Raw genomic sequence first — 20,567 nt, 5'->3', positions numbered from 1 at the left:
TTGGTACACATACTCACAGAGCGCCCAAAACTCATACATCGCGGTTATGTGTCGATCTCATCAATACTTCGCCTGCTGATCTCAGGATAACATCAAATTAGGAAAGAACAATGTCCTACTCAGATTTCCCTTCATCTTTAATGTTGAACCATGTTCAAAATGTTCTCGATTTTTCAATACAAGATGAAAAACTCTGTATCAGTTCAAATAGTTTAATGTCGCCCAACAGATAGTATTGCAGTGCTTGCATCATAGAACTCATAGCACAATTAGTCTTATACCTCATCCCAAGGCCTAAAAGGAATTCCTCCCGATGATGGAATTTTGTTTTTGGGAGGGAAATGCTCCCGAAGTATGTGCACCAAGATGGCGCACAACCTGAACATAGTATGTGTACCAGGTAAAGATTATCAGGTTGTGCGCCATCTTGGTGCACATACTTCTGGAGCGCCGAAAAGGTGCTCCTGAAGCATTCGTATCAAGATGGCGCACAACCTTAACATAGTATGTGTCCTCGGTCAGGGTTGTTCAGGTTGCGCGTCATCTTGGTACGAATACTTCCAAAGCGCCGTTCTTTATATATCTTGACCACGTATATTTATTTAAATCCGTGTTATTTCTTGTTTTTAAGACTTTATGAATACCCTGTGTTAGCGAATTAAAATTTATATATGCTATGTGTTATACTTAGTGAGTGTTATTGTTACAACTACGAATTTTGCATCGAGGGAAGAACGAATAAATCTAGAAATTTGAATATACAGTATTCCCATCTCTATTCTAATTTCCCCGTACATTGTTTCGATTTTCTATAATAAATTACCGATGTATTAGCACAGTGGACCCCAACCGGGGGCTCATAGCCCACTCATACTAGAAAAGTTCTCGTTCCTCCTAGTTTCATTGCTAACTTATTTTACAGTGTGTTTTCCCTTTGTTGTTTAGCACGAATTGCTTGAATATAATGGGATTTGGAATCTACAAATTAAAATAACATAATACATACCACTGGAATGATAAGCAGGGGGCGACGAGTACTGGAAGCCTCCGGAGAGGGGTCACGAGATATGAAAAGTTGGGAATCACTGTATTAGCATTTACAAATTCGTAAAAAATATTCATGGTAGCGACAATATTCTATATTGTGCCAAACGTTTATTAAACTTTCACCCGATTCTTTGTACGTGCGGAAATAAAGCATCAATCCCTGTGCTGTTTCATTGAGATAGAAAGCGAGACGCGTCCACTAATTTCTCTCTTTTGTTTCGCGACAAATTACGTTTTATCATTTTTTAAAAGAGAGAAAAATAAATCTTTTCTCTTCCGGTGACTAAGCTCGTTTAAAATATAATGCGATGCAAACAGTGTTAAGTATCACTCTATATAGCAAACTGTAAAAGGATCGACATTCAGGCAAAAAAAGGTTGGCAGACTTCAAAATGGAAATTCCTCTACGCGTACTTTTAACCAGACTTCTTCTGATTATCGAAGCTTTTTCATTGATTAAAGGTTGGTACTATTACAATTATAACGTGAATCATTTTTAATCTGGATTTTTAGAATATTGTATATTGGACTGCAAGTCTTGTGATTTCTTAATACTTCGGATTCATGGGTGGCCGTATGATTTAACGCTGACATGGGCAAACTACGGCCCGCGGGCTAAATTCGGCCCGTTTGGTAATTCAATCGGGCCAGCCTGTTGCTGCCAAAACCAAATTAAAACCAATCTTGATGTTTTATCCAAAAAATTGCTCGGGGAATTCAATGGGCTTGCGATTAATTTAATTGTGGCATCTATCCCATTTCGTTTTGTAACATTGTAAATATTGTTCATAAAATGTAACATTTTACGTCACACTTACATGGCCCGTTAGTCTAGATGGGCTAAACTTTTGGCCCATGGTCATGAAATCTTGTGCACCCCTGATTTAATGAGTTGGTATGAAGGTTTTAAATAAAATAAAATTCTTTTTTTGGGGACGAAATACCAAGTATATTGTTAAGCTTTCGATCATAGTGTACAGCAGGGATGGCCGGCCGATCGCCAAGTCTCGAGTAATCGATCGCGTCTGATGTTGAGTGAATTTAAGAACATGCCTCCAGAAATTAACTTGAACCGATTTCATACAGCGCTTGTTTTGTGTTTTAAAACAGAAAGAGCACAGTACTGTAGCATACACGTGCAAAATATGATATAAACATACCGTATTTAAGTCTGGGCAATCCCCATGAAGCATATTATTATTATTGCATAACAAATGCGAGTTTTGCCGCTGTGAGAGATCAACGTATTAAACTTGGCCAATTTGTAAATGCACCGTAAATCGCAGAATTTGCACTCAGTAGACAGACGGAAGCAACCCACTTGCTGTGTCAAACCTGGCCTACAAAGATTACATATTTGACCTATCAGCGACATACTACGCTTGATTGGTAGATAATGCATCATTGTCGAATATATCGAAAACAAACACGAATCGTTTTATTACAATCAGTTGTCATTCATTCTTGCATTTAAGCACTATAACTACGTCGCATCAGCAAGGAATTGAATATCAGATTCCGGCTATTGTCGTTTAGCTAAACATTCTTTATTACTGCAACGACCAATCTTTTCCTAGTTATTTGATAAGAATGTCATGGGTCATTTAACATCAATCATGACGTCACGTGACATGACCCCGCATTTGACCGACTCAGATTTAAGGCCAGCCCATCGTTTCAAGTTACGCTTCGCATTTGGCAGCGCCTTCAACAGTCATCAGGTCAAAGGGCGTCATTTACAATTACGTTTATTTCTTATGCAGCTATTACGTCACAGCTATAAGGAAGTAGGGAAATCGAACGATCGCGTACTATTAAAATATTTGTAAAATTACCTCCTTTTCACTATTAATATTTTGTTACATTTCTATGGCAAAGAATGTTCTTGATTTGTCGTTGTTCATCTAACTATACATCTTTCTTCAACAGGAGAGAAATGCTGGGCGCCAATGCTGTGTAACAATATACCTATGTGGAAAGTATTCCGGGAATGCGAAATGGTAAGATATTCATGGTAGCACCATATCACAGATTTATTTGTTTTTAAAAAAAGGTATGACTGGCGACATTGATAATATATTTAAAATTTATTTGCTTCACTTTGTTTATTTGAAAAACCGGTTCTCCTGAAGTATGCGCACCAAAACGTCGCACAACCTGAACCCTAACCTGGTACACATACTATGTTCAGGTTGTGCGCCATCATGGTGCGCATACTTCAGGAGGTCCAAAAATCCTATAAACATTATGCGCTCAACGACATTATGTTATCACATAATTTTTAAATTTTTCGCAAATTTACGAAGTCCCGGATAATTCATTTTCATTTGTCACTCTATAATCCTTTATGTTTTAAGAATGAGGAATTGAGGAACAGAGAAAAATCTTTGGAAGGTTCGTAACATAAAATACACTTTAACGATTTACCTGTGATCCCCATCGAAATTGGTTATTTTATATTTCTTCAAATTAGGTTGCCTGATTTATCAAACTAGGATCAGCACCTGTTGCGTAAAAAATATTTTTCCCAGAATTGTAGTCTGCCACGTTTGGTTACTTTATTGTTTTAATAACAAAATATTTTAAATCTTGAAGTTTTCTATTTTATTTATTCATATAATTGAAATAATTTAACATTTTAATTTCGTCGAATTGGCAACTTTAACAATAAAATAGTTTTAAATTAAGTTTCAATTTTGAGACCAAATATATTCAGTTTAAAATACATCATATTTGGATTTTTCTAAAAAAAAATTTGTTAATATAACGACTGACCAATGGATGATTAAATTAAAACGGATATATAAAAAGTTTGATAGTTAAATAATTCCTATTTATTTATAGAGCAAATCAACAAGTTGGCAAGCATGATAACCCTTCTAGAAGAAAAACTGAAAACCACCACAGCAAGAACAAAAAACAACGTAATACACACCTCTGTCACAGATGTAAAAGAAACGACCAAGCCACAGGGTAAACAAAACTTTTTTTTTTTTCATTTTCAGTTGTTTGTAGCCAGGGGTGTAGACTGTAGAGCATTATTTGTCGGTATGTAACCTTACCAAATTTAGATTTTTCATATGTACACGAATTAAAAAATTAATTCCAAACTAATTGAATGATAAAACGAATTAAAAAAATAAACTTACAGTAATAAGGGCACCGGGTGAAACATTTAACGCAGCGACAAAATCATATCAAGTATTTTACTCACGTTTACAAAGGCCACACTGAATTTCGAATTTACTCTTAATTTTCGCCAATTTATCGTAAACCAAGACGAAAATTAAAATTCCAGGAACGCTACCTCCTGCGGAAGCCTTGGGGATATTAGTGAACATTATTTCGATTATTGGCGTCAGTATATCACTCACGCGCGAACTTCAACGTAACGCGCAGTGCTCAAAATGAACTGGTAGTTCCGGTAACCCACTCACTTAAAATAACGCTGTTTTAGACCACTGTGAAGCTAGCAGCACTTTCAGCCAGAATATTTTTACACATTGAATATAGGTTCCACGCGCATATAGTGTTCACTTATAGTTACATATGAAAATTGAAAAGGCTGATCAAAATATAATTTTAGCACGGAAATACATGAAAAATCTTTAAACTGAATGAATACATTGAATTTAGCAAGAAAATAGTGTTTAAAAAAAGACTAACTGAGCGAAAATGAATTTTCAGGTATTCCTCAAATGCAAAGTTTCGAAAAATTATCCTTTTTGGAACCTCGATTCCTCGAAAACCGCCAATAAAGGCAGCACCACGACACATTTGAAGAAAAGCAGATACCCTATCAATTCGATTTTTTTTATAACAGAACAGTAGCAGCACGTTTTGGCTTGACCATATATGTTACCAAACATATCGTGTAATGTAAATTTTACAAACGGCATGGACGTAACAAATTTGAAATTGATTTTGTATTTCAACTAAATTTGCTAGATAATTGATCAAATATCTTTTTCTCTTTGTCGCACATCAATACTGTACGTCTATCAAACTTAGAATAAGTTTCAGAAAGTATAAAGTAATAATAAAAAAAATTTTGCGCATCCTCGTGAATTAGTTTGCGCACCTCAAAAATTATCGTTTTTGAAGTGGTGATTTCTCAAAAACCGCCAATAAAGGCAGCATCACGACACATTCAGAGTAAAGCACATACCTTATAGATTCGACTTCACTATACCGTAACAGTAGCAGCACGTTTTGACTTGGCCATTTATGATACCAAACATAGCGTATATTCTGAATTATTTAAATAGCGTAGATGTTCACATATTTTAAAAAGGTTTGGTATTTTAAATAAACTCACCTAATAACGTAATATTTCGTTTTCTTACTTTTTTAAACACCGATACTGTGTGTTAATTAAACTTGGAATAAGTTGCAAATTGTATAAAACAATGAAAAATGTCATACAACCTATATCAATTTTTTTTTTTTCAATTTCCCAAACATGCCGTTTTTGGTGTGACGATTTCTCGAAATCTGCCAAAGAGGCAACAATACGACACTTTCGGCGAATAGCAGATACATTAAAGATTCGATTTCACCAAACCAGAACAGTAGCAGCACGTTTCGATTTGGCCATATTTAATACTAAACATAGCGTGTATTCTAAATTCTATAAACAATGTGGGCGAAACAAATTTTAAAAGGGTTTATATTTCAACAAAATTTGCTACATAATTGATCAAATATCTTTTTCTCTTTGTCACACATTCATACTGTACGTCGGGTAGACTTGGAATACGTTACGAGAAGTATAAAACAACAAAAAAACATTTCCGACCTCTAGTGGATTCTTTCAAACATTTCAACCAAATATCGTTTACAAAATGGCTATTTCTCGAAAACTGCCAATAAAGGCAGCACTGCGACACATTCGGAGAAAATAAGATACCTTATAGATTCTATTACACTATACCAAAACAGTAGCAGGTCAAAACACGTTTTGACTTGACCATATATAATAACAAAAATAGCGTGTTTTTTCAAAATTTTACACTAACATGGACGTAACAAATTTCAAAAGATGTTGCACTTCAACTAAATTTGCTGGATAATTGATAAAATATATTTTCTTTTTGTCACAAATTAATACTGCACATCTATTAAACTAAGAATTAATTCGGAAAGTATAAAATACAGAAAAAACATTTTATGCCCTCTAGTGGACTATTTTCAAAATTTCCAAAAATTATCGTTTTTAAAAGGGCGATTTCTCGAAAACCGCCAATAAAGGCAGCACTACGACACATTCGAAGAAACGCAGATACCTTTTATATTCGATGTTATTATGTTAGAACCGTAGCAGCACGTTTTGACTTGGCCATATATAATACCAAATATAGCGCATATTCTCAATTATTTAAATAGCGTAGATGTTCACATATTTTAAAAAGATTTGGTATTTCAAGTAAATTCCCTAATAACGTATTATTCCGTTTTCTTACTTTTTCAAACACACACAAACTTGGAATAAGTTGCAAATTGTTAATATCAGATAAATTGAAGATTCGATTTGACTGAACCAGAACAGTAGCAGCTCGTTTTGATTTGACCATATATAATACCAAACATAGCGTGTATTCAAAATTTCAAAAAACAATGCAGACATAACATATTTAAAAAGAGTTTTATATTTAAACTAAATTTACTAGATAATTTATCAAACTTTCTTTGTCTTGCTAACACATCAATACTGTACGTTCATTAAAGTTGGAATAAGTTGCGGAAAGTATAAAATATCGAAATATTATTTTACGCCCTCTTGTGGATTATTTTCAAAATTTTGAAAATTATCGTTTTTGGAGTGGCTATTTTTCGAAAACTGCCAATAAAGGCAGAACCACGACACATATGGAGAAAATCATATACCTTACATATTCGACTTTACTATACCAGAACAGTAACAGCACGTTTTGACTTGGTCATATATATTACCAAACATAGCGTGTTTTTAAAATTTTACATCAAAATGGACGTAACGAATTTAAAAAGTTTGTATTTCAACTTAATTTGCTGGATAATTGATCAAATATATTTTTCGCCTTGTCCAGTATTGATGTGTGACTGAGAAAAAATTATATTTGAACAAGTATTCAGTAAATTCGTTTAAAATACGACAGCTTTTTGAATTTTTAACGTTAGCACTATTCAAAAATTGAAGAATATACTCTATGTTTGATGTTATATATGGCCAAATCAATTTGCAAATTATTCCAAGTATAATTAACACACAGTATCGGTGTTTGATAGAGTAAGCAAATGAAATAGGTGAATTTATTTGAAATACCGAACCTTTTTAGAATATGTGAACATCTACGCTATTTAAATGATTGGGAATATACGCTATGTTTGGCATTATATATGGCCAAGTCAAAACGTGCTTCTACTGTTCTGGTATAGTGAAATCGAATCTACAAGGAATTTGCTTTTATCCGAATGTGTCGTAGTGCTGCCTTTATTGGCGGTTTTCGAGAAATCGCTATTTCAAACACGATTAATTTTTTGAAAGTAAAAAAAATCCACCAGAGGGCTTAAATGAGTTTTGGTATTTTATTCTTTCCGCCACCCATTCCAAGTTTAGACGTACAGTAATAATGTGCGACAAAGAAAAAAAAAGGATATTTGATTAATTATCCAGCAAATTTGGTTGAAACTCAAACCCTTTTCAAATTGTTATACTTTTACGTTGTTTATAAAATTGAAGAATATAAGCTAAGTTTGGTGTTATATAGGACCAAGTCAAAACGTGCTGCTACTGTTCTGACATGATAAAATCGAATCTATAAGGTATGTGCTTTTCTCCGAATGTGTCGTGATGTTGCCTTTATTGACGGTTTTCGAGAAATCGCCACTCCATAAACCATAATTTTCGAAATTTTAAAACAAATTCACGAGGATGCGTAAAATGTTTTTTATTATTTTATACTTTCTGAAACTTATTCTAAGTTTAATGGACATATTGATGTTCGACAAGGAGAAAAATATATTTGATAATAATTCAGCAAATTTAGTTGAAATACAACCCCTTTTTAAATATGTTACGTCTGCATTGTTTATAACATTTTGAATACACGCTATGTTTGGTATTATATATGGCCGAGTCAAAACGTGCTGCTACTGTTCTGACACAATAAAATCAAATCTATAATGTATCTGATTTTCTCGGAATATATCGTGATGTTGCCTTTATTGGCGGTTTTCGAGAAATCGCCCCTTCAAAAACGATATATTTTTGAAATTCTGAAATTATCCACAAGAGGGCTTAAAATCATGATTTGTTATTTTAAGATTTGCCCACTTATTCCAAGTTTATTGAACGTACAATTTTGGTGTATGATCAAGAGATAAAAGTATTTGATGAATTATTTCGTAAATTTAGTTGAAATGCAAAGCACTTTCAAAAATGTTACGTCTGCATTGTTTATGAAATTTTGAATTCACGCTATGTTTGATATTATATTTGGTCAAGTCAAAACGTGCTGCTATTGTTCTGACATAATGAAATCAAAACTATAAGGTATCTGCTTTTCTCCGAATGTGTCGTAGTGCTGCCTTTATTGACGGTTTTTGAGAAATCGCCCTTTTAAAAACGGGAATTTTTTTGAAATTTTCAAAAGATCCACGACAGGACGTAAATGTTGTTTTGGTATTTTAGACTTTCCACAACTTATTCCAAGTTTAATAAAGTACATTATTGTTGTGTGGCGAAGAAAAAAATCTTTGATGAATTATCCAGGAAATTTAGTTGAAATACAAAATCAATTTTAGATTTGTTTGGTCTACATTGCTTTTAAAATTGAATAATATACGCTACGTTTGGTATTATTTATGGCCAATTCAAAACGTGCTGCTACTGTTCTGACATATTGAAATCAAATCCAACTGGTATCTGCTTTTTTCCGAATGTGTTGTAATGCTGCCTTTATTGGCGGTTTTCGGGAAATCTCTCTTTCAAAAACGATATTTTTATGAAATTATGAAAAGAAACCACAACATGACATAAAATGAATTCTATTATTTTATACTTGCCGCAACTTATTCTAAGTCCAATAAACGTACAGTATTGATGTGTGACAACGAGAAAAAAATATTTGATAAATTTTCTAGTAAATTTAGTTAAATACAAAACCCTCTTTAAATATGTTACTTGTACATAGTTCATAAAATTGAAAATTGTACGCTATGTTTGGTATTATATATGGCCAAGGCAAAACGTGCTGTTATTTGTCTGACATAATGAAATCGAATCTATAATGTATCTGCTTTTCTACGAATGTGTCGTAGTGCTGACTTTATTGGCGGTTTTCGAGAAATCGCCCTTTAAAAGCGATAATTTTTCGAAAGTTTGAAAATAATCCACAAGAGGGCTTAAAATGATTTCTTGGTATTTCATATTTTCCGCAACTTATTCCAAGTTTAATGAACGTAGAGTACTGATGTATATCCAATAGAAAAAGATGTTTGATGAACTATCTAGTAAATTTAGTTGAAATACAAAGCACTTTTTAAATATGTTACGTCTGCATTGTTTATGAAATTTTGAATTCACGCTATGTTTGGTATTATATATGGCCAAGTCAAAACGTGCTGCTATTGTTCTGATAAAATGAAATAAAAGCTATAAGGTATCTGCTTTTCTCCGAATGTGTCGTAGTGCTGCCTTTATTAGCGGTTTTTGAGAAATCGCTGTTTCAAAAAGGATAATTTTTCTCAAAAATTTGAAAATAATCAACAAGAGGGCGTAAAATGATTATTTCAATATTTCATACTTTCCGCAACTCATTCCAAGTTTAATGGACGTACAGTAGTACAGTATATATGTATGCCAAAAGAAAAAGATGTTTGATCATTTATCTAGTAAATTTAGTTGAAATACCAAACGTTTTTTTGAATATGTTACTTCTGCATTGTTTATACCATTTTGAATACACGCTATGTTTGGTATTATATATGGCCAAGTCAAAACGTGCTGCTACTGTTCTGACATAATGAAATCAAATCTATAAGGTATCTGCTTTTTTCCGAATGTGTCGTAGTGCTGCCTTTATTGGCGGTTTTTGAAAAATCGCCCTTTCAAAAACGATAATTTCGTGAAATTTATTAAAGAATCCACAAGGTAGCGTAATTTTTTTTTGGTATTTTAGACTTTCCTCAACTTATTCTAAGTTTAATGAAGTGCATTATTGTTGTGTGACAAAAAGAAAAATATCTTCTTTGATGAACTATCCAGTAAATTTAGTTGAAACACAAAATTAGTTTTAAATTTGTTGTATATACATTGTGCATACAATTGAAAATTATACGCTATGTTTACTATTATATATGGCCAAGTCAAAACGTGCTGAGACTGTTCTGACATAATGAAATCGAATCTTTGAGGTTTCTACTTTTTACCAATGGTGTTGCAATGCTGCCTTTATTGGAGGTTTTCATGAATCGACCGTCTTAATCGAGAAAATTCGGTCATTTTTAAACAACTCTCAAAAAAGTATAAAAAAATTTTATGCACTGTACCAGTCGCTTTAGCTTGTTTACTATGTATTAACAATACGAGGAGTGTAGTTAATGATTGTTTTGCTTTATTTGCTATTGTGAAACTAATCAAAATGTACACTTTCTTTTAAAAACCATTGGGAACTTTTAATTTTACGCGTGGGTATTTTCTGCGATTCTGTCAGTCACAATTTCGTGTTTTGCTGCTAGCTTCACAGAGGTCTGTTTTAGATACACAAGTTTCTGTGGGTAGTAACCGGTCGCCTGTGTGAGGGTCTCAACTATCAGCTGAGATCCTGGGCGCCTGTCGGCTCGTAAATATATTTCTTCCAGCTATAATAAGGAATAATACGTAGAGACACTGAATAAGTCGTTCGTTAATGATTGTGTAAAACAGAGAAATTTTGAATTTAATATTGCCGCCTTCGTACGAAAATCCGAAAAGTGCATAATAGTTTTACAACCTAGTTTTTGAAATGAATTCTATAATCTATTTTCACACAGAATTCAACAGCGTGGAGACTTCTTTAGTCCCCGCTCTGAATACGCCTGCAAAGTCTCCTTGGACAACTCGCACGGCGTTCTTTTCTACTGTAAACATAATAAAGACTCCTGATGAACCTCCTACTGTGAGACCACAAACTACATCTGAGCCATCCGTTCCAACAATTTTGCCTGGAATTACTGAACAAGGTCTGTTGCGTTAAGTAAATCTTTATGTCTAATTTCGTCTTGTAAGATTTTGTATTCAAGCGTATATAATAGAAATGGGCAAAGTACGTCCCGCGGGCCAAATTCGGCCCATCAGGTATTGCAATCTGGCCCGCCTGATACTGCCACAACCAAACCGAAATCAAATTTTGACGTTTTAGCTAAAAATAGCTCAAGGAATTTGTTGAGATTACGATCAAATTCAGATTGGCACGAGGCTTATTGTTTTTCACCTTTGCTTTGTAACGCTGTGAATATTGTTCATGAAATGTTATTTTTTACGTCACACTTCCATGGCCCGCCAGTCTAGGTGGGCAAAATATTTGGCCCCGGTTTCAAAAATCTTGCCCACCCCTGGTATATATATAACCCCCGATTTTTTTTTAATAAACTACAAACCGCAATCAGAAATGCAAATGTAGATGACACACTTAGATCAATCCTTATGATTTACCAATTGCTTATTATTTTTACCAATTGCTTATTATTACAGATATTGTGAGTTATGACGGACGTATATTCATACCATTGGCATCTGAAGAGGTTAATAAAGCATCAGCGATCGCCAAATGTCAACAGCTGGGCAGTAAATTGGCGAATATATACAGCCAAGAGCACATGGACAAGATAATGACATTCATTCGCGACAACAAGTTGGACGGGCAAGGATGGAAAAACTTCTACCTCGGCATGACATACGACCCTATCGTAAGTTGAAAATAAAAGAATTGTCGGTACTCATGTGGTATGTAAACCAAGATGGCGGACATCGGAACGTAGTATGTGTACCAGGTTAGGGTTAGGCCATAATTTCAGATACAAATACTACTGGAGTCATTTGGCTAGCCCCCGAACACGTAATAGAACTAAAATAAGGAAAATTAGAATCAAATTATGTCCTAACCCTAACCTGGTACACATACCACATTCCGGTGTCCACCATCTTGGTGCACATACTGCGGGGGTGCCGAATTGTCAGTATTTCTCCTAACTGCACATATCGTTTATCTATATTGTTTTTAAATTTAAAAAGGGAAGTTGAAACGTCATAATATCATACAGTTTGCAATTTTATGAGAATTTTTCATTGTCGCTTCTTATAAGGCATTTCATAAAACTTTAACTCAAACGTGAGGAGATTGGTAGAGCCGTCATCATTCAGATCGGACGTTTGTTTTGTTTATTTAATACTGGTTGAGATAACTTGATAAACCATGACTCGAAACCAAGATCTCCGACAAATAATACCAGTATAGTAAGGGGAAAATTAAGAGAATACATGAAATTGATTATATATATATATTTTATTAATAATTAACTTCCTACTTTTAGCATTCGTATTCTACGCTATCTTTGACATGGAACGGGAAAAGTTTTAATAAATTCCATAACTTTCGAATATAATCAAATTGTTCTAATAACTACTCAATATTGTTCCCCTTCCTTGTTTTAGAACCAGATTCTTCGTTTCCGCAATGGAACTGAGACATCACTCAGTGGTTTCAAATGGTACTTTGAGTCTCCATACAATGGACAGGGTTATTCTGATTGGACAAACATGTGTCTCGGGATTCGTGTAGAACCAGAAGTCGCACATCAATACATTTACAACTACCCAGATCGTAACAGATCCGTCTTGTGTGAAATTTAAACTTTCATCTAACTGTTATAGCAAACTCTCAGATAGAAAAATAAGATGGAGAAACTTTTTTCGTGTAATTAATGATATCAATATGAACTATCAACTATATATGTTTGTCAACTATGTTGGGAAATTAATGCAAAAATTCCTGCCAAAATCGTAAAAATGGAGAATACGTATTTCAGTTTAAAAATTTGTGGAATTTTTGTGAAAACATAATAATAATAAGCCACCCCGAAAGCCGTAATTGTTGTCGCTTCATTTCTTAACAATGCTTTGCCGAAGCTGTAACTCATACGTAGAAAAATAGAAATCCTCGTTCATTCAGCAAGAATACTCTGCTAGACCAGGGGTCACCAAACTACGGCCCGCGGCGTCATTTTATCCGGCCCGCGATAACACGCAAAAAGGGCGAAATATTTTTCCAAAGGAAATTTTCCCGAGCATCGTCTTCCTTGTTTATTTCGTAAAATTGGCCAATCAGCAAGATGCAAAAGAGTGACGTGTAATAGGCCTTTTCGCATTCGCTCAGACACTTTTGTCACCCTGACAGATTTTCAGTCGTGGTTGTGAACAATACTTTGTTAGTTTTAGGTTGTGTTTGGGAAATTTAAGTATGAATGAAACTAATTAAGTCAGTCATCATTTGCCTCCTTATGAGTTATAGTTTTATTAGTAGTAATGAAAAATTAGTCTAGAATTAGCAGTGACAAAATAGGTTTAAATTTTCTACCAGTATGCAACGTTTTCTGCGAAAGATACATTCGTACACTCGTGACGCGTGCTTTCGACGAAACTGTTTACGTTTCTTGTGCTAAAATGAACGTCGAATGTGCATTTTGCGCTAACAGTACTGTAATCCCTCGCGTACTGCTACAATTTTAAAAGTCACACTAATTTTTGTACTGCTTAAATGCGGATATTCATGTACGTATGTTACAAAAAAATTAATAGTTCATCCGATTTAAATGAAAACTGCACAATTAGATATATCTGAGTGAAAATAAGAAAATAATACCAAGCTTGTAAAAAACGGTCAAGAAATATTGGAATTTTAGTACCGCCCGACAGGCCAATTTTTTTCATAAGGATTGTATTACTTTTCTGATAAGAACTGTAATAAATACGAAAAAAAAACATATCAATCACTAATCTTTCGATCTGCGTCACATCTATGGAATATTGAGACTATTTCAGGATTTTATTCTGGCAATGGTGTTTTACACCGCCGAAAGATCGTGGCAAATAAACGCTGGAGTTGTGCATGTTAGTTTGTCAGTGGTTCATTGGTAAATTGGTAAGTATCAAGATAGGTAAGAAATACACACGTCTACATAAATTTTATTGGTGTCTATAGACAATACCATTAATTTGCACTAAGTATAACTTGAGCGTAATTTTTGAAAGTTCTGAATGATGGGAAATTTATGCGCTAATGAAAAAAATCAAATACCAGATAATAGTTGTTTATTTTATCTAAATTATGTCAAAATTTTATGGAATTCTATGCTACAGCAAGCAGTCCGTAGTCGTTGTTATGAGCGGTATTCCGACACGGCGTAACGGTACTTAGCAGACGTGATGCGGACATTTTTTGGCGCAAAAAGGCGAATTTTGTAACATTCCTAATTCATGACTGCAACGTTTTGATAACAGCTAAACTCAGGATAGTTGTCAAGATATGAAAATCTTGTATAATTGTTTTCCTAGGATGTTTGCGATCTATATCCTGCGATATAGATAGAATTTAAAATTCAAGTCTTCAGAAATGTAGAATATATATCGTTACCAAATTGAATGGATTTCCCAACTTTTGTGAATTTATTGTAGCCATATTGCATTGACAAAAATATTTGTCCGGCCCGTTTCAACATAGTTTGAGTCATACCCGGCCCGCGGTCAAAAAAGTTTGGTGACCCCTGTGCTAGACTAACCAGGGACACTTAATACACGATAGCAGCGTTAAATGGCACGAAGTACGGTCTTTTCGGCTTTTAATCCGCGGACTTCTTCAAATCCCTGTACATTTTAATCCGTCAATATGCATCCGCTTCCCCATTTTTACGATTTTAGATAACTGATTTTGTATAATTACTATTTATTATTTTGTTAATTCTACTCTTTAGTTGCGGAGAAAATTGCATATTTATGTCTGAAAAAGAAAAGCCGCTGCTGGAGATAACATGTTTGTTTATAAATTTCCGCGGATCTCCACTGAATTTACACTTTGATTACTTATTCTGTTTCTTAGATGTGTTCAACAAATCATTAATTTCTCAATTTTCTCCTCTATATAAGAACGAATAAATAAAATTAATAAAAAAACTCTTAAAAATATTACGTTAACATTGAGCATAATAATATATTCGATATTGTGTTTCCTTAAAGTTCATCAGATAATTTTTAAACTTTCTTGTAGAGTAAATTGGGTAAGCAAACTAGTGGGATTCTGGTCTCTGTCGAAATATTAACTGCTCCTGTATGAGTGCCTGCTTATACATCACTTAGAGTGAAAGTGTGAAAATATTCAATTTGACTTTATTCTCGATATAACTTATCCGCAAATTCAGTGTAATTTTACGTTTCGTTTTATAGTAGATATTCACATGACTCGACAACATTCATTGATTCGTTTCCTTCAGTTTTTATTATCGTATTCGGTATTGAATTCAGCGCTTGTTTTTTTTTCTTCAAAATACCATTAATCACCTGAAATTTCCCTCGATATAAATCTGAAATACCCACCTATTCTATGCAAAGCCATCACCCCTATGAAAGAACCTTCTTGCTATTTAAAATTGGGGGAAATTTGAAGTTGGATTTTAGTATTAGTCTCTGAAAATCCAAGTTTATTTGTGTCGCTGTTTGGTAGTTGAAACTGACAGAAAATTTTTGAATTGCCTTTCTCTCTTTATCTGTCGAAACAAGTTGAACATCTCTTTTATATTTTAGTTTTATCGAGTGAGAATCAATGTAATATATGATTTCTTTGTTTATTGTTTTCACCAGATAATTAAATTTTATGTCCTAGATGTGTTTAACAAATATTAATCATTTGGGGAAGATTGTCACAATCATTGGTGGAGCTTTTTTAGCAGCATAAGTAAGACGAACCCGTAAACAGTCACAGGGATGCAATAGAGTTACACCTCCGAAACAGTCTGGAAAGTCAGAACGCGGATGCGGATCAATTGTTGCATAGAACTGCACATACAGTGACCCTACCAGCCAGCCTTGCCAACATCTTCCGATAGCGCGGTCGCTCCCTGTGATAATCTTAGACTGAGATAAGTCAAGCTAGGTTATTGCCATAGACTCTAATTTTTGCTGACCTTATAAAAACACAAGAGAGCGATGCTCAAATATACGGACACGCAGGTCATAACGAAGTAGTACGAGTGTGCAAACTATCACAGCAGATTACCAGAAGTCTTCACGACCTTGCCTGACCACAAGATCACACGAGACACTAATTTATTTTAATATGAGCGGAATAAAAATATGGTCAGAATGGTGTCGTATCTTTGTGCAAATAATATGATATTACGTTTTTGACCGTGGTTTATTGCGATTTCGGGTTGTCCACATTTATACAATATTTCTAACATACTAGGCTTACCATATATATAAAACAAAAACCAGAACAGCGGGGAATTGACAAACCGTGGTCCGATTCCTAGTCTTAGTAATATTTAAGTTATGGAGAAACGTGCACTTTTTTGCATAGTAGTTCTCTCTCTCTCTCACTGAATTAGTGAGGTGAGTTGCAAATTAGTGATAAATGGACTACCCCCAATAACAAAAATTTTGTGTTGATATTGAAAAAAAATAAATATTTATGACTGCCATACTACATGACCGGGACATTTAAGTCTATGGGCTTGTCAAAACAGGGACTCTCCCGGATAACCGGGACGTATGGTGAGCCTAAAAAACATACCTAATTGTAAAAGAAAACACTAAATATATCTTGCCTTTTACTTTAATAATAATCAATTCCAAAGATTCAGGATTTTCTGATGCCCCACTTTTGTAAAACTATAAGTCGAACAGTTATATTTTAGTCGCTCTGGCATGAAACCAGAAGCAACCTAATAACAACGAACGGACAAACGCAATGAAAGATTACTTGGAAGGCCAATGCAACTTAGAATAAAGTTAATAGGGGTACACGGCCGTCCGCAGTAATAACACAGGGTAAAATATGACACATACAGTATATGAAATTAGCAATAAATCATCGATCTTTGAAATCATCGAAATAACGACAAAAAGGAAGGGTTTGGCTCAAAATATACGTCTTACCTTATTTGTCAGATGTTATGGGATAATACACGACAGTAATCAAGAGAAAGAAAGTTGCGTTCAATTATCAAGTGGGTAACGTGAACGAAGTATACAAAAAAGACGAAAGACTGCGTGATACTGAGGGGCCTGCCAAACTTTTCTGCTGTCTGGGGCGAGTTTCAGATAATTCTGATTATACCTAACTTCGAAAACAAATCGAAGGTTAAACAAATTATAGATGTTCTTATACTCGAGAATGATTAAACTCAAAGGTTAGGTAATAGTGGATGTTTGTATTATAACCACGGCTACCCGTGGTGATACCAACACTATCGTACGTTCAGCATAGCCGATTACCGCCCGTATCGTAAAGTGAATATTCAGAGTCGGTAAAGATATGTAAACGAATACGTAAGTTCGCCAGAACCTGGATCGATAACGTGGCTACCTACTTTAATTTCAGGAGCAGAGTAAAATAAGTTTTCCAGATATGCGGAGTTGAATTTTCTGTCAATTCGCCGTAACGTATTCAGAAGGCGAATATGAAGTTAAACTAACACAACTCACGAAAAATCAGCGTTTTTCAGTGTCAATGCTCACAGTTCAGTGCGTAATAAAGATGTCAAATGCCACAAAAAACAAGCCAAAAGTAAAATTGGTTTACTACCGACTACCGTGTTTCGCCGAAAATAACAAAAAAGATCTTATTTCAATTTCCCTTCGAAAAGTAACACTAGGGCTTATTTTGGTGTATGTCATTTATTTTCATTCATCAAAAACAAAATTACAAAGTAGAGAATTACGAGTTTTTCAAATATACAAAAAGTGAAACCGATATCTTTTTACTTATAAATAACACGGTTTTATTTAGAAGAAAAAAAAGTGCTAAACATAGATCATTCAAAAATGACCAATTTGTAGGAGAAACGTGTTCCTGTCGACTATGTAAAAAATAAGTGTTGCACTATCGAATAGGTCTTATTTTGAGCGGAGGGCTTATATTCGAATATTTAAAATTTAGGCTAGGTCTTATTTTCGGGGGAACACAGTAGTTACTAAAAAAGTAGCTACTAACATGGTGGTTTCCAGCTTTTTTGGATAAAATTCCCATTGCTTATTTCGGATCTTAATTTCTCCCTGGTTATGCATAAAAATTCCGTTTTCAATATTTGTTCAATTCATAAACGATGCTCAGCTGGTGTTACGCGTAGCTCACACTTAGGGTCTTAGTGAAACCACCGTGAATACAAAGTAATATTAACCGAATCTCCTCACCCAAAATAACAAAATTCCCCACCCGTTGCAAAACGCTGTACCGACATAATACCAAGAACTAAAGGAACCAACTATTTAACTAAATAATCTAACCTCCAACGGCTTCTTGTGATCTTTATATTTTCTCGTACTTTCCAACAGATTATGACTCTCGCCGGCTAGCTGTTTCGTTTATTAGAATGTTGATATTACATTGGGTTCGTAGTATCCAATTAGTCTTGCTGGCCAACGACTGCATTTTACCTTACTTATACTATGCTTGAATAAACAACTTTTATTATGCGGTGGCATTCATGAAATCTGACCTAGTCTTACTAACAAAAATTAAAAGTAAGGCGGTGAAGTGCACTGTTATGAATACGCTCACCATCGCAAAAATTAATGAAGGAAATCTGAATATATTTGTTGAAATTACACTTGGATCTTCCACTAATCGACACATGAAACATATTCATTTACTTGTGCTGGATATTTGGCACCGTTTTGTAGCGGTGAGAGATTCGATGTTTGGCTTCATTTTGCGTTGATTTGCTAGTCTTAAGACAGCATACAAACTCTAGTCCGTTAGTCGTATGCGAAAGGCTGTTGTTAACATTCATTGTTAAAACGAATTGCAGCTAATTACTTCACAAGCCTTCAACATACACTCTTTAATAACGTTTTCTTCAACAAAAGGGCACTTGCTTTCACCGAATCTTCACAAGTTTTATTCACGTCTGGGAAAAATATTCTCTGTTTCATCTGAATCTGAAATTTTAATTGCGACAACTTTTTGTGACGAATTGTTTCAGTAAAGACATGGTATTTTCCCTGTGTACTGGTAAAATGAGCCGTAATGTCGTGGGGTGTTGTATTATTTTCGAACAGCAATAATTGCAGAACATATGAGACACTCAACCTTGTTATTGTAATTTCACACAAAATACAGATCTTCTCACTTCTCATATAATATTCTGTGCTTTTTTTCTTGAAAAATCTCAGCCACGACGCTCAGTTTTTTGCGGGCCGCGTGTTGGAAACTCCTGCCCTATGATTGAACCGTCTTGTCGGCTTTCTTTTCCACGGGGATAAATATGTAAATTGTGTCCTTATGCCTCTATTTTCTTATTGGCCGAGATACGTATCAGTTCACGGTCGCACAAGTGTTAATCGTCGAACGGTCTCATCATCACAATTCTGATTACTCTACGCGGATTCGCAGAATCCAATTTCGTGGAAGAAAGAACTCCTAGCTCTGACAGAAAGTTTCTGGTAAGCGCTGGCGCATTTCCGAAAAAAATACCGGAGTCTGCTCAACTAATAGTAATACAGTGCCCGGCTTGAACTGATACCATTGACAGGGAGAAAAGTATTCTCTGCTTTTATTCTTAACGACGCATACCAGGCTAGCCGCCACAGTACTTCATCTGACTCGACTAAGATTTCAAATAATTATCGTAAACTCTTTAAAAATACCATTACACAGTCATGCGAGTAACGTTTTGCTCCATTCGAAACGGATATGGCCACTTGCTTGGATTTATTCTATTATGACATCAAAATGCATCCCTTTTTCCTTTCGTTTGTGACGCATGGATTAAGATTAATTGAAATTACATTATGCCATATGTAATTTATATTTCTTTGTGCTAAAATAGTTATTTTATCGCTGGATTGAACATAATTCTCCTAAATCAGTAAATATTAAAATTTTTTGATTTATTTTAAATGTTTCCAGTCGTTAAATTTCCGCAATTTAGTATGACCACTGAGTGTTTTGCAAATGAATCATTGGCATTTCCTCAAGGCGGCGAACAAACGAGGGCTAATTTACGGGTCGTTTCTCTTAACTAGTCTGGTTTAGGATTTTTCTTGGTTTGTTTTGTGGCTTAATTTCCTGGTAGTTATAGAGTTGTGGTTAATTTGTGTTTTGAAGTGCTTTATACCGGTTGTTATAATTCATATCGTACGGTAACATAATATCGGTAGCTTCAGTTATACCGGTACCTTCAGACCACTATTTTTATACCGTACCGGTACCGGTACCGTACTGGTAGTCAAGTACCGTACCGTAGACTAAATAGGTAGGGTACGATACCTCTGAATACCGTACCGG

At 34.6% G+C, this 20,567-nt stretch overlaps 1 protein-coding gene across 1 annotated transcript; it reads left to right on the top strand.

Annotated features, from left to right (window-relative positions):
* Positions 1–1,385: 1,385 nt before the first annotated feature.
* On the top strand, positions 1,386–13,251 carry LOC144425865 (uncharacterized). Its single transcript, XM_078115615.1, has 7 exons — positions 1,386–1,509; positions 2,977–3,047; positions 3,405–3,441; positions 3,892–4,020; positions 11,062–11,250; positions 11,762–11,976; positions 12,722–13,251. Exons 1-7 carry the CDS (start codon positions 1,440–1,442, stop codon positions 12,917–12,919), a joined length of 909 nt encoding a protein of 302 aa, XP_077971741.1. The 5' UTR covers positions 1,386–1,439; the 3' UTR covers positions 12,920–13,251.
* Positions 13,252–20,567: the final 7,316 nt, after the last annotated feature.

This window comes from Styela clava, chromosome 8, assembly GCF_964204865.1.
Source record: "Styela clava chromosome 8, kaStyClav1.hap1.2, whole genome shotgun sequence".
Lineage (NCBI taxonomy): Eukaryota > Metazoa > Chordata > Ascidiacea > Stolidobranchia > Styelidae > Styela > Styela clava.
This window is presented reverse-complemented; position numbering and strand designations above follow the sequence as displayed.